At 32.8% G+C, this 16,055-nt stretch overlaps 1 protein-coding gene across 3 annotated transcripts in view; it reads left to right on the top strand.

The window, feature by feature from the left end:
• Positions 1–16,055, top strand: part of VMP1 (vacuole membrane protein 1) — a 107,751-nt gene that overhangs the window by 71,975 nt on the left and 19,721 nt on the right. For all 3 annotated transcript variants that reach the window (XM_057714289.1, XM_057714287.1, XM_057714290.1), the window contains exons 8-9: positions 7,918–7,998; positions 11,301–11,417. In XM_057714289.1, coding sequence (XP_057570272.1) covers positions 7,918–7,998; positions 11,301–11,417 — 198 coding nt within the window. The remainder of the gene's footprint in view (positions 1–7,917; positions 7,999–11,300; positions 11,418–16,055) is intronic.

Here is a 16,055-nt window from a genome sequence, read left to right as displayed (position 1 = left end):
CTGTATATAACACCATGTCATCTGCAAACAGTTTTACTTTTTCATTTCCCATTTGAATAAAAATGGTAAGAGTGGGTATCCTGTCTTGTGCCTGATCTTAGAGGAAAAGCATTAAGTTTTTCACAAGACTATGATACTAGCTGTGGGCTTGTCATATATGGCCTACATTCCCTCTGTACCCACTTTGTTGACAATTTGTATGATGATTTTGCTTTTTTTTTTTTTTTTTTTTTTTTTGAGGATTTTTGCATCTGTGTTCATTAGGGATATTGGCATATAATTTTCTTTACTTGTAGTGTCCTTGTCTGGTTTGGGGTTTGGAGTTAATGCTGGCCTCTTAAAATGAATTTGGAAGTGATCCCTTCTCTTCAGTTTTTTGGAGGAGTTTGAGAAGAGTGGTGTTAGTTCTTTTTTAAATATTTGGTAGAATTCACCAGTGAGACCATCTGGTCCTGAACTTTTCTTTGTTGGGAGGTTTTGATTACTAATTTAATCTCCTTACTAGTAATTAGTATGTTCAGGTTTTCTATTTCTTCATGATTCAGTGTTGATAGGTTGTAGGTTTCTAGAAATGTATCCATTTCTCTAGGTTGTTCAATTTTTCAACATGTCATTGTTCATAGTAGTCTCTTATGATCCTTTGTATTTATGTGATGTCAGTTGTCATGTCTCCTCTTTCTTTTTTTACTTTATTTAAGTCCTCTCTCTTTTTTCTTGGTGAGTCTAGCTAAAGTTTTGTCTAATTTGTTTATCTTTTCCGAGATCATCTTAGTTTCATTGACTTCTTTTATTGTTTTTCTAGTCTGTTTCCTTTATTTCCACTATGATCTTTGTTATTTCCTTCCTTCTACTAACTTTGGACTTAGTTTATTCTTTGTGTTCCAATTCCTTGAGGTATAAAATTAGCTTATGAGATCTTGTTTCTTAATGTATGCATTTTATCACTATGAATTCCCCTCTTAGAACTGCTTTTGTTGTATCCCTTAAGTTTTCCTATTTTGGGTTTCCAATTTTATTTGTCTCAAGATATTTTTTAATCTCATTTTTGAGTTCCTTGACCCATTGGTTGTTCAGTAGCATATTGTTAAATCTTCACATATTTGTGAATTTTCCAATTTTCTTCCTGAAATTGATTTTTAGTTTCATACCATTGTGGCCAGAAGGAGATGCTTGATATGATTTCAGTCTTCTTAAATTTATTAATACCTTGTCGTATGTTCTAATACATGATCTATCCTGGATACTGTTCCATGTGTGCTAAAGAAGAATGTATGTTCTGCTGCTTTTGTCTGTTAAGTCCAACTAGTCTTATGTGTCATTTAAGTCCAATGTTTCCTTATTGATTTCAGTTTGGGTGGTCTATCCATTGGTAAAAGTGGAGTATTATATTGAAGTCTCCTACTGTTACTGTACTGCTGTCTATTTCTCCATTTAGATATATTAATATTACTTTATTATTTTGGTATCTCTTAGTTCACTCTAGCCTTGTGGGTCTCATGGGCACAAATCCTGTTGACTTTCAAAGCTAGATATTTTGGGGGCCCATCTGTCAAGTGGAAGCCTTAAGAGTTGGAGCATCAGGTGTGGGTTTGTGGGGAGCCAAGTCTTTCACTCTACAGGAAGAAGATGGGAGATGTGAGTTCAGTGTGTTTATAGGAGGAGGTGAGTTCAAGAGCCTCCTATGTTGGCATCCGGAATGAGAACTCTCTTAATCTCTTATTAAAACTTCTAAATCTGTAGATTATTTCTAGAATAAAATTTCTTTGCTTTTCTGAAATGTGTTTATATGATGTATTCTATTTGCACTATCATAGAATTTTACCCTAATTTCCAATTTAAATAGAAATTCCAGTGATCATCTCTGATTTAATATTGTAAAAGCTATAAATTGGATATTGAAACTCATTTTCAGAAGTAGTTGCACCACTCTTTTCTGATCACTTTTTTTGGTAAATGTGTATGTGTTTTATAATCCAGCATCCTATAGGTACTGAATTAAAAATTTATTAATTAGTTTCTATTGTGACAATCAGTTTATTTCATCAAGTTAATATCTCAACTTTTTCGTGTATAAGGGTGAGTCAAAAATTATCCACATTATGGCTGTAGGATTTATAGAAGTTTTAATATAGCCGGAGTGAGGATCATTTTTGACTCATACTTGTAATTCTAGAGTTTGTTTCCTAGCATTCTTCATCTTACAAGTTTGTGTGAGTCCATTGTAATTCAGAAAAAGAATAGATATGTGACTCTTGGAATTATACTTCATTTAAAGGAGACCTATTCAAATATGCAATTTAAAAACATACCAGTTACAGTAATGAAATTATTGAGGATGTCAACACTAAAATAAAATATTTTGTTCACTTTGAATTTAATAAATTAATGTTCTATGTCTTTACATGAAAATAGCTCATAAAGAGTCCTGATAACAGGTAGAAAATTGCAATTAGGAAACATTTTATTCTGTTTTTAAGAGGAGAAAGGTTTAAAAATTATGAGTTATTTTTCATTGTAGTTTCTGTGAAAATGATAATCGTACCCATTAATTGTGTTATTTACCATATGTAATATTATTTCATTGTAGAAAATATTTAATTACATGGTTACTAGCATCTTAACAAGTTAATATTTCAGAGTAATTGTCCATGATGCTGAAACAGCTTATAATATTAGTCATCATTACTATTTAACTCCATTTCTGGTTAATAGAGAAATAGTAACATGACACAACATATTTGACTAGGACACAGGAATTAACAGGTCATTTTTAGATGCTGGAAGAACTCCACAAATACAGTATATTTTAATACAAATTCCTCTTATACACAAGAAATTATTATTGAAACAGTTGCCCTGTGGCTTTTAATATTGACTGTGGAGCCACTTCACTATCAAACCCAAAAAGAGAAATAGCTCCGCAAAGGTTTTAACAGAGGGAATTTCCTGGTGGTCCAGTGGTTAGGATTCGAGGCTTTCACTGCTGGGGGCTCGGGTTTGATCCCTGGTTGGGGAACCAAGATCCTGTAAGCTGTGCAGTACAGCCAAAAAAAAAAAAAAAAATACTAAAGAAAAATACATATTTTTAAAAAAAGAAGTTTTAACATATAATGTGTTAAGAAGGCAGTTAATTTGTAAAACTGCTGACCAGTTACCTCACATTGATGGCGATAGGTCAACTCAAACCAACATAAGCTATTAAACCCAATACATTATCTCCAGTAATAGTGCATTTATTTAACATGTTTAGGAATTTTCTGTTGCTTTTAAAGAAATCTTGAATTTAATGTGATCCCTTATTATGAAAATGAAAAGATTTGCTATTACTATTTGAAGATAAATGTTATTTTATATATTTAGATCTAAGTTGACTTAAAATTAATATTGCAAAAATTAATATTTTGCAAGCTAATTATTATAATTAGCTGTATAGTTTCTCTTCTCTTAATCATAAATGTTTCTTTTTTTTTAATTATTTATTCATTGACTGTGTTGGGTCTTCGTTGCTGCATGTGGGCTTTCTCTAGTTGTGGCGAGCAGGGGCTACTCTTCATTGCAGTGCATGGGCTTCTCATTGCAGTGGCTTCTCTTGTTGTGGAGCACAGGCTCTAGGCATATGGGCTTCAGTAGTTGCAGCACACAGGCTCAGTAGTTGTGGCTCTTGGGCTCTAGAGCACAGGCTCAGTCGTTGTGGCCCACGGGCTTAGTTGCTCTGCGGCATGTGGGATCTTCCCAGACCAGGGATCAAACTGGTGTCCCCTTCATTGGCAGGTGGATTCTTAATCAGTGCGCCACCAGGGAAGTCCCATAAATGTATTTCTTAGGAAAAAAAATGTGAAACAAAAGTAGTGCAGGAATATTCATACTTGAAGTCATTGTCTGTTTTCCTCTATTAATCCTTGAAATCTCAGTAGTAAGGACTTACTGAACTTTTCTTCATCTGTCTTCTACAGAGTCATTGGAGAAATGTTCCTAGTGTCTCTCATTCTTATTTTCAATAGCATGATTGGTTACATATATAATGACTATCAGTGGAAGTGGGAAAGATAATTTTATTTACTTATATTTTGTTTATTTACTTTTAAAAAGTAGAAAATGATATATGATTACTAGTTGTAAATGCATGCTACTTATTTAGGTAAAGCTAGTCCTCTCAGGCACTTAAAATTGTGAAATACATAAACGTTGTGAAATGTGAATCCAGAGAAATGAAACTTTTAAAAGGAATTTGGTTTTAGTTGTACAGATTTTTTTTTATGAAGAATGACAATTGAGGAAGTAATCAAATTGAACTTGCTACACTGTTCCCACAAACTCAAAAAAAATGATTAAAATGAAACATTAATTTCCTTTGATATTTAACTTGAATGTTGAATACCTAACTTATTAATTTTTTAAACTCTTCCTTTAAATTATTGTTGTTTATTATTGGTGCACATTTTTCCTTGGCTAGTTTATTTTATCTGATGGCCTTAAAAAGAATAGCAAATTCTGTTTGAAACTCTTCTCTTAAACTTTAGTAAAAGAAGAATGCATGTGTGTGTGTGTGTGTGTGTGTGTGTGTGTGTACTTAAGTTGGGTTTATTGTCTGCTGTTATACCTACAGTACATTTCTCTCTCTTTACTTTAAAAGCAAACACAAATAGGAATATTTTAATGCATGGAAAATGTTACTTTTACATTATTAGAAAGCTGTCAAATTATGCAAATAATGAAAAAGTACTGATGTTTAAAAAAAAAGAACTAAAACTGCAGAGCAACAAACAAGGAACATATAATTACGTTTTACATGTAGAACACTTTAGACAATTAACAAATGTTTTTAATAAAATGTTATGGCTTTTAAAGCCATATAAGTGTTTTAAATATGACTTTAAAAGTGAAATAAGTTTAAAATAAAAACAACAAAATATAGTTGTGTTTATGAAATCTAAACATGAGTTAATTTACCATTGTAAAGTATTTCAAATTTGGTACAGATACTAGTGTAATGCTTCCCTGAGTTTGTTTTCATTACTCTGGCAAGGAAAAACATCAAGAAAATTCTGCCTCGAGCTGCATATTCTGCTACTGTTGTAATTAAAGCAACTGTGCAGACTTATTAGTCTAATGTAAATAAATTTTTATGGATTACTTAATATATAAATGCAATTTTAATTCCGAGAATATTGTGAAAGACCTGGAAAGTAAATTATAGGAACTGAAAGTAGCATGGTCATTGTGTGTGTGTGTGTGTGTGTGTAACATAAGATTTATGAAATCTGTTTTCAGTAGACAACTTTCAGACTTTTTAAAAAGTAAAACTGCACATTAAAAAGGCACTTAACTTATTTTTCTTGTCCAGCTAAAAATTAATATTAAAAAAAAGAGTAAAGAGAACTTTCTGTTTCACTTATTTGGGTAGAATAACTCTTTTTCTTCAAATAAAGATTCTTGAAGCACCGTTAAGGATAATTAATGATGGGCATCCAGGCATCCGAAAGAACAAGGAGTCTGTTTTCATCTGTTCTTGTCAAATTTCTGTTGAGTAAAGAGATTGTGCTAAGGCATGAAATAGTTCCTTACTTTCAGGATGTTTTAAAAAAACATGATTCCTTGAACTTCTGTAGGCTTAAATATATTTTTTTTAATTTTGTATGTTAGCTGATCTGCATAATGTTAAATATTTTTTCCTTCATATGAACCAATTAGTATAATCATACTTCTTTTCCAGTTTAAAAGTATGTGTGTATGTTTCTCTATAGTAGAAAAATACCATCTGTTTAAAATGATGGCACTATCATAGGCACTTCATTTAAATAAATATGATTCTAAAGCCTTGAAATTAAGATAAAGGAAAACAGGATGGCATACCTTTTAAATATAACACTGTTGATCTTGTCTACACCATTTTATGCAAAAAACTAATTTTTTGCAGTTTTATATATTGAGGACTGCATAAATGCTGTGATAGAAAAATGTTCCCACAAAAGTCTGACTTGGAAAATAGGTTTATAAAAAGTTTTGTTGTCTTTAAAATAAAATTTGTATAGTTTTTATTTTCTTTGTTTTACTTTTTCTTCACAATTGAGTACCATCTTTCACTAAAGTAGATTTGCTGTGATGATATCAAGGGCTGTAAATGAAGGCATTTTCCTGAATTTATGTTTTTAACTCTTGGGCTATATTAATTAAAATTTCATAACTAATTTATAATCTGATAGTATTGTTTGGTATTTTTAATTCTCAAAACATATCTATTCTTTATGGCCAGTTTTTCTTTAGTGCTCTTACAAATTACAAATTTAGTAGTGTGTGAATTCTGTAAATTATTCAAGACAATTGGAAGTATAATTTATTTTAAAATAAGTTATATAGGAAAACTGATTTCATTATATACTCCTAAACAGTTTTTAAATCAATAAAATCAGTATTTCACTCTTAATGCAATAAATGTTAACTTAAGAAAAAATTAAATCAGTTAGAAATATGAAAAAAAATACAAAGAACCCTTTGCTGCAGTAATGCATTTGTTTAAAAATATTAAATCTGATCTATTTACTTACTGGAAGAATAAGCCTAATGCCAAAAAGAAAAATTCTGTCTTTGAAAAAATTGTAAAATTATAAAATTGCATTGTAGAATTTAGTTAATGAGTAACTTTGATAGCCTGTGTGTTTGAACTTGAAAGTATTTGTATTAACTGTTAATACCTTTTAAAATTTATATTATTGGTTTAATTCCTTTGAGTTTCTCACCATCCTCAGGAATAAGTAGGAGCAAGTCCTTTTTTTTTTTTTCCCGTATTCACTGTTATGGTAATTTGATAGAGCTGTTCAACATAATATTATGGGTTAAAGTGGTTTTGGGTGTTTGTTTTTTTAAGTTTGAATCCACAGCTTCTATTGTGGATTAGAGAAGTGCTTTAAACTTTCTTCCTATTCTATGAACCTTCTATCATTTATATTATGACGGTTCTATAAGATTGTTGACTGTTCGAGTATATTGAGCTGAAGAGAGGAGTGTTCTATGATGTGAACACTTTTAAAAAACACATTCACACATTAGCTAATATCTTTTAATCAAATCAATTATTTTCATTGTAATTTTGATTGGAGTATATACCATTTCAAAACCAGTAAACAAAGTCAAATTTAAGATTGGTACTTTTAAGAAAAAATATATACATATATATAATTATAGCAACCACATGCTGGAAGAAGAAAATCATGGAAATAAATTGGCCAGCCAAATGCATGTTTCAGCCTGGGAGGTGGCATAGTGAAATAAAAAGAGCACTGATTTTAGAGTCTGAAGAATCTGCTCTTCTTACACCCCAGGATTATTGAAAGGCTCAAGTAAAATGTTTGTGAAAACCATTTTATATAACTAGCACAAACTGTGTAAATGTAGGATGTTATTTGTTTTGGGGCGGGGGGATAATGAATGCTTAGTTATTGCCACATAACTTTTTTCCCTTCTTCTGGCTAGTGATCAGTAGAAGTGTCTTCATGGGCTGTCTTGAAAAATCCTATGATTTCCTACCCTGATATTAATGAGAGAGTAAGTCTAGTTACTTAAAGGAAAGAGAAAAGGATATGTGGTAGACTAGCATTTCCAAAAGAATAGCTTGGTTCATGGTTGGTATATAACATTTTGTTCATCCCTAGATAATCCAGAGAGAACCCAAAAAATAAAGTAACAATGTTTTGGCTTACTCTTGAAATGCGATAATAATTTATCTTTAAGGGTGTGTACTTAATGTTTTATCAAGATTTTATTTGTATGTTTTGCTGTGATTTTTTTTAATCATTCATCTTATTAAATGAATCAATGCTTTCAGATTATGAAACATTTGATATTATAAACTCTGTAAAGAACCATCATTGTTCTTCCTTCTACTTTTCATTAATATTTTGATATTCTCCTTTTATATAGGACTTCGCCTCCCGGGCTAAACTGGCAGTTCAAAATCTAGTACAGAAGGTTGGATTTTTTGGAATTTTGGCCTGTGCTTCAGTAAGTGAATTGTATTTAAATGGCAGATTTATATTTTTGTCCAATTTGTTTTTAAAGGTACATGACTGAATGAAAAAAATTTATCCCTTTTAATGGGTATGTAATGTTATTAATCATTCATCTTACTCATCAAATGAGCTGTTTTCTTTTGGATAGGTTTCTGTCTTGTTTATTGACTTTTAACCATTTTATCATGCTTTAATGACTTTCAACCTAAATGGCTTGAATTCAGTAAGGAAAAAACAGACAAAATCCATCCTTCCCATGAAGAATATGTAATGAAGTACATTTAAGCAAGTAACAATGACTTCATTCTTTCCATAGTTACAGATAGGTAGTCTTTTTCCAAACCTTCAGGTATTAGTTATAAGGAAGAATTCATATAAAACCTCCTTAAGTGACTTAAACACCTAGCTAGGTAGTTGGAAGATCTGTGGCAAGGTTAAGGGCATCTTTGGCTACAGTGAATTAAGAAGCTATTTGTGTCCAGAACTTAGTTAATGTCTCGAATTGCAGATTTATGAAGTCGACATTCCTTGATGAGTTGGTATTCATCCTGGTCCTTTTCTAATATAATAGATACAGTTGTATTTGAAATGGAGTGTTTTGGTCAAAGTTTTCTTTGGTAGTTTGTACACAATTCTTCATAGTTCAGTGGTAGATTTGACCAGAATAACTAGATGCACCTAGTTGATATAACAAAAGCTGCAATTATAAGTAAAATTCAAAAAATTATTGTCTACTGACCATAGTTACTTTATTCATTATGTATTAGAACTTTAATATATATCTTTGAGTACCCCTTTCCTCACCTTAAGCAAAGTAAATGGCCGAAAAGGGAAGACATTTGGTGCCAAAATTTCTAATGTCATATCAACATTCTAGAGATATTCTAAAATATACTTGTGCCTCTTTTGACCCTGGCAATACTGAAATTTTCATAATCTAACTTTTCTTTTTAATGTAGAAGCTCTTTATCACAATATTGATCTCAACTATCTGAGCAATGTGTAGGTATGTTGTAGTGTGATGCAGTGGGATGAGAATTGGCTTTGGAGTCAGGCTTACTTAGGTTCCTAAACCAGGTTTGCCTCTTAGCTGTGTAATCTCAGTCAATTTACTCTCTTTGAGCCCTAGTTTTCTAATTTTTAAAATGGGGCAGTAAGACACTCATTGCAAAGGTTGATGTGAGGATTGAAGATAATATATGTGAAATAACACTGTGCCTAGGTGAACTAACACAGTGCTCAGCCATTTTTTATTGCTAATTCATCAGCTTTGTATCAATCCCTGGGTGCTTAGATGAAGTGAAAGCTGTATTCCCTTTTCTCAAGGATCCTGAGGTCTAGTGAGGGAGACAGTTTAAATACAATGATAAGTAAAAGGTGCTGTGGAAGCCCAGCAGAATAGGCTTAAGCTTAGAGGCCTAAAGGATGATAAATGCCCTTAGTTTAGAAGCTAAGAGAACAGTGTGGGAGCCATGTTGCCTGGGTTGAACTCCTGCTCTGCTGCCGTTGATACTGAACAAGTTGCGTAACCTGTCGGTCTCACTTTTTTTACCTATAAAGTGGGTATGGTATCATATAGCATTGTTTAGCAAATTGAGTTGGTGATGTAGGAACCTTAGAAAAACACCTAACAATTCAATAAAAGCACTCATCTATGCCTGTGTCTTCCCTGTTAAAATTCCACTTTCTATACTAGCCAGTCTTCTTTTATTTGACTAGGAATAATCAATAGTTAACATAAATTAATAGATCAATTTGACCCTCTAGGAACTTTTTACTAGGAAATTGTTAATATTTACATTAAAGCATTAAAAGTATGTGTACCTGATTTAAGGTAAGAAGGTAAATAGAGGGTAAGGTAGGAAGAAGTTTATTAATTAGTTGTTTTGTTTATTTGTTTATTGTTTGTTTTATTTAACATTTAAACTAAGATAAAACTTGTAGTTGAGGGAAAATCTCAAAGCTACTTAATAGTTCTTTTAATTCAAATCTTTTTTTGTATTTAGTTAACAATTGAGAAAAAGGATAAATAACAAATTGATTATGCTCTTCTGAGAGCATCCAATATACAACTTCTAATTTTTATCTACTCTGATTTACATATCTTGTATAATTTCCATTTCAATATAAGGTGGAGCCTGATAATAAAGGAAAACAGTTAAAATTTTAATTCATGGAGTCGTGAGAAAATATCAGAAATGACCATTGTAAGGATGTGGAAGTGTTGTTATTAAATGGTTATAAGACAGATGAAATTGCATAAAGCATTTGAATTTGGATAAGAAAAATAAAATTGAGTTATTGAATCCGAGTGTTATTAACAAAAGAACACTTGAATTCTGATTTAGTTATGGCATTTTAAAAGAACACATGTGACAAATATCTTTTAAACAACTGGAGCTTTTCTTTGGAAGTCCAAACACGAAATTATATAAATTAATTATAAATGGTTCCACCAACAGACACAAGGACAAGAGTACTTCTATGGGAGAAAAATGGATGAAGTACTCAAAGACAACTTGTGGTTTCTTTGCATTTTTAACATGAAATTGTCTTTTAGCATTCTTGAATTGTGGGAATGTTCAGAAAAGGTATTTGTTGTGAATCACTTCTTTGTCTGGGACTGAGTATTCACACATCTGAATCTGTGCTCTTGTATTTCCACACTTGATTTTCTTCCTAGAATAAATCACATGGCCCCATGGCCTTGGGCTGTCATAAATAAAATAATGAATTTTTTTTATGTTGAGAAATGAAAGCACATCCACCTATAAATGTTTGTGAATTTACAAGAATGTTTTCTATAGATTTGAGCACTTTCTAGATAATCTTATTTCAAGCCAAAGATTTTAGGACCCTATTAACTACTGAAATAATCATAAGGCTTTTTCTTCATTTATACCTCACCTTATAAAACAGCTACCAAATGGTCAAGTATCTACTGAATGGGATTACATTTCTGCTGACCCATTGGCTTTATCCAGTTTTAATGTCATCAGAAAAAGTATATTTATGGGGCATTAGTCATAAGTAATACAAGCAAAAGGACAGCTGTGTTTGCTTTGCACCAATTAAGCAGCCACCTGGGATGAATATGAGACCCAACTTATAGAGACATTAGAATACTTGTCTAACTGTCCAGACAGTCTAGTACCAATCAGGGAACCCACATCTCTCTTTCCAGTGGTAGACAAGGCTTAACGCATAATTCCATACGCCTATAGGTGGTAAAATTAAACTGTTTTTTGGATTGTATGTGGACATTCCATTTTAATTCTTTCTTTTTTTAAATAGATTCCAAATCCTCTGTTTGATCTGGCTGGAATAACATGTGGACACTTTCTTGTACCTTTTTGGACTTTCTTTGGTGCAACCTTGATTGGAAAAGCAATAATTAAAATGCATATCCAGGTAATTATGCCATTTGACTCCCTGCTTAATGATGATGAACCCCCTTAAAAGGCACTGAAAACACATTCCCCTTGCTCTCTCCAAGGCAAATTGTTAAGATTTTGGTTCTGCTTCTTGGTTAGTAGCATGCCTAGGTAATTAGCTGCAGAACATCATTTGGAGGTTAGTGAATTTGGGGCAGGGACTTCCCTGGTGGTTCTGTGGTAAAGAATCTACCTTCCAATGCAGGGGACGCGGGTTCAGTCCCTGGTCAGGAAACTAAGATTCCTACATGCCATGAAGCAACTAAGCCTGAGAGCCACAACTACTGAGCTCAAGCTCCTCATCTAGAGAGCCTGTGTGCTGTAAACTACAGAGCCCACGTGCTCTGGAACCTGCGCGCCATGAGTAAAGAAGAAAAAATAAACAAAAAACCCACACGTGAATTTGGGGCAGGTTTTCCCTGCTCCTATTAGAAAATTATGTCCTTTATTATTTTTCTCCTTGTTTTATTTATTTCCTTCTTTCTTCCTCCCTCCCTTCCTTTCTCTCTTTGTTTCACTTTTGCCTTGTGAAACTGTTTATCCAAGATTTTTACTAAACAGAAATAGTGTTCCTGTATAGGAAAATGCACATTGTATTAACATATGTATTAAGATACATAAAGATCTTGTATCTTTACTGATCATGAGCTAAAGAGGTATTCCCTTTCATTGATTCTACTTTTGTTTCACACATTCTATATATATAACACTTCCTCTCAAAGCACCAGTATCCTTTACAAAATACGAGCCAGATGGTATTTTGTGGAGAATGGGGAAGAAAGGGGATCCTGAGGAGGCGAAGAGATGTGAGTTTTGGTTAGAGATGTGAGAATCTGCTAGTCTTCAAAGCTACTCTTAAGAAAATATTTAGGATGGGGGTGTGTGTGTGTGTGTGTGTGTGTGTGTGTGTGTGTGTAAATAGAGGAGAGAAAAGAAGCCAAGAACTTAAATGAGAGGAAATAGATATAAGCTTCTAGGACTGTGATATGAATATGAATTAATAGGAGTGGTATAAAAGGCAAATCTTACTAGAATAAAATAAAATTAATGTGGAAAGAGTGTCTTAATTAATGAGGTTTGCAACAAGGAAGCATTCACCAAAGGAAAGGCAAGAACAGTGAGTAATGTCTATGCCCTAGTCTGATTCCTTAATAATTAAAAGCATGTCCATCCCCCAAGTTTCTGCTTACCACCTCTCTACCTCCAGTTCTTAGAAGAGAAGAATGAAAAAGGAAAACTTCAGCTGCTTCTACCTGCCCAGTTTCTAATATTAGATTTATATTAGTTTCTAATATAAGATGAGTTTATTGAGCTTGTCATCTACTCTCCTGCCATGATAATCACTCAGAATTTCAAGGCTTTACTTTTCCTCCTTCAAGGAATATAATTTCTTCTAGTTACATTAAGTGTATTGTTCAATAACAATAGATTTTTAAATATTGGAATGCTAGTTACTTTGGGAAAGATTTAAAATATTATAATAGGATTTTTTAAATAATAAAATCTTTTAGCTTTTTGAAGTCCTTTGAAAGTGTTAATACCTAAGGAACAATAACAGATTATTTTAATTCCCTTTCTAACAGCAGCTTCTCTTGGAATCCATATACTTTATGTATCCTGCTTTATGTACTGACTTTCTGTAAAATATATTATGCTAAAAGTACCCTATAGTTATAGGGTATGTAACTTATCAGACCTTTCATTACAGCTATTCAAAAATAGTATTTTTTTTTTCCTTGAAGTCACACATTTATATTCAAAGCTGAAAACGAACAAAACATTTTTTCCAAGTTTAGACACTAATGCTTTTTTTTTTTTTAAATAGTATTTTTTTAACATTCTCAGGGTTTTTTCAAGTTATGATAATGCTTAATGTTTTAATATAGTACGTCACACTTTAAAGTACTTAGTATATACCATCTGATTTAATTCTTATAATCCTGGGATAGAGAAATTACTACTCCCATTTTGTAATTATCACACTTAGAAAGGGAAATAGGTAATAGTTGCCTAAAAGAGGAAGTGACAGCTGGAATTTAAACCTGAGTCTCTAGGTTTCACGTTCAGTGTTCTTTCCACTCTTTTACATTGCCTTCTTAACTTTAGTTATATGATCATGAAAACTGAATTGTTTAATGCCTGCTATTTATCAGGACCTGTGCTAGGCAGTTTGCATTGGTTATCTCAGAACAATCCTATGAGGTGCTTATTATCTGCATTTCATAGATGGGAGGGACTAGAATTCAAACCAAACTCTATTATAAAGTGAAAGCTCGTTCCCTGTGTCTATGTGGAAGAAAAAAAAGAAAGCTAAAATCCATCTGTGTTTCTGAAAGGAAAGAATCTGAGTTTCTTCACTAAACTGAAACCATGGGATATGTTTGCTTATGTTCCATTGTATCAGAGAGACATACTTTCTAAGGGCATGTCACTTGATGTACATCCAGATGTAGCTCAGGGCAACAAACATTTGTCATTCCTTGGGAAAGCAATATTAGTGACTAATATAAACATTGTAAGTATTTCTAAAAGAATAGGGGAGAAACACCACACACAGACTTTTCTGTGATCTAATAGTAAACCTAACTCTCCGTCTGGTTCTCTTCTCTTTTTTCCTCGGTTTAAACTAGACAACTTTCCTTGATATATATTGTTACTTTTATTTATATCTTGCTATCTGTTAAACGTCCCCTAAAAGTTTGAAATCAGCCTATATAATAATGTTAATTAAGGATTTCTCTTTCTACTGGACAAGTTCAATTCCTTTGCCTGTAGAAGATCCCTTAGAAATATTTTCTTTCTCCTAAATGATTAAGAAAGTAAGAAGTCACCATACTCATATAACATTTCATGTACCATATAATTTACTTATCATGTATATTATTTATTGCCTCTCAACTTTCCCCCTACCGCCACACATACATATACGGAAATATAAGCTCCATGAGGGCAGCGGTTTCTGTGTCTTGGCTCACTAAGGTATTCTAGTACCTAGAATGGCAGCTGGCATGTAGTTGGCACTCAGTAAATCTTGAATATATGAATCGGCCTAAGATTCTTCTTTCCATTGGATGACCCTTCTTTTACAGACATATAGTTTCTTCTTTGTTCATTCTGGCACCATTAGTTCCCTACACCCATATCTTTTTTTGTTTTTTAATTCCTACTCTACCCTTATTTCCTCTGTGCACATGGTTGAGTTGGCTCTTTGGGGATCTGTGCCTTTTGTTTATTTGATAGAATCCCCACTCAGACCTCAAGCCTGAATGATTCTGAGACATATGTTCTTAAAGATCTTGCCCAGCACAGTGAATTTTCAAGCCGTTACGTATAAAAAGAAAGTCTTGTTTTGTTTTCAAGAAATGAAATTGTGCAATTATCTGAGCATTGGCTTATTTTGAATGTTAGGAAATAATGATAGGGAAAATATGGTGGTGAAATCACTGACAGGCAAACCATTAGCTCTGTTACGTAGTAAAAGATTTATAGCTCCAATTAACTGGCTTTGTATGGATACTAGAAGAATCCCCACATATTAATGCTTTTCTCCTTAAAATATCTATAGTAATTATCTTATTAGCTTCATAATCTTCATACACCATTTGTGTAGTATTGTTTATAAATCATCATCCATCTTGTACCTGTTTATAAATCATCATCCATCTTGTAAACTGCTTACTATTTTCATGAGATAGGTAAATATCTTTTTCACATTAATAGATACATAAACAAACACCAGGGACTTACCTGGTGACGCAGTGGTTAAGAATCCACCTGCCAAGAGAGGGGACACGGATTTGATCCCTGGTCCAGGAAGATCCTACATGCCACTGAGCAGCTAAGCCCGTGTGCCACAACTACTGAGCCTGTGCTCTAGAGCCCACGAGCCACAACTTTTGAGCCTGCGTGCCATAACTACTGAAGCTTGCGCACCTAGAGCCCATGCTCCACAACAAGAGAAGCCACTGCAATGAGAAGCCCATGTACCACAACAAAGAGTAGCCCCCACTCGCCACAACTAGAGAAAGCCTGGGCACAGCAACGAAGACCCAGTGCAGCCATAAATAAATAAACAAACAAACAAATAAATAAATGTAATTAAAACAAAACACCAGAAAGGACAATGACCTTAATTTTTAGTCTTATTTCCTCACATATATCCAGCAGTGCAGCTGCCAATGTCTTTGTTAACTCTAGGACATTGATTAAGAAAATATCATTGCCTTATTAGTCTTTTACCTGAAACAATAAGCTTTAGTCTGAATTAGCTACTTTCCTGAGATTCATAATGGATGGCTAAAAAGAAGACTATTGTTATTTATTTTATTTCTCTTCCCTCCCATTTGGTTACATAGGCTATAGTTACTATTTAACAAACAGTAACAAAGCACTGAAGAGTTTGTTTCAGGAATTGGGAGAGAGCACCTAGAATTATGCATATTTATTCAGAGAATTATTATCAGTCCTTTAAAGCTAAACTTTAATATCACCTTCTTGAATCTCTAATTGATTATACTTATGTGACCTTTTCTTTCTCTCAACTTCTATATCACATTGTTTTTACCACTAATGGCATTTACAGTTTATATTTTTGGTACTTAACCACCTTTCTACT

This window comes from Hippopotamus amphibius, chromosome 17 (genome assembly GCF_030028045.1).
Source record: "Hippopotamus amphibius kiboko isolate mHipAmp2 chromosome 17, mHipAmp2.hap2, whole genome shotgun sequence".
Lineage (NCBI taxonomy): Eukaryota > Metazoa > Chordata > Mammalia > Artiodactyla > Hippopotamidae > Hippopotamus > Hippopotamus amphibius.
This window is presented reverse-complemented; position numbering and strand designations above follow the sequence as displayed.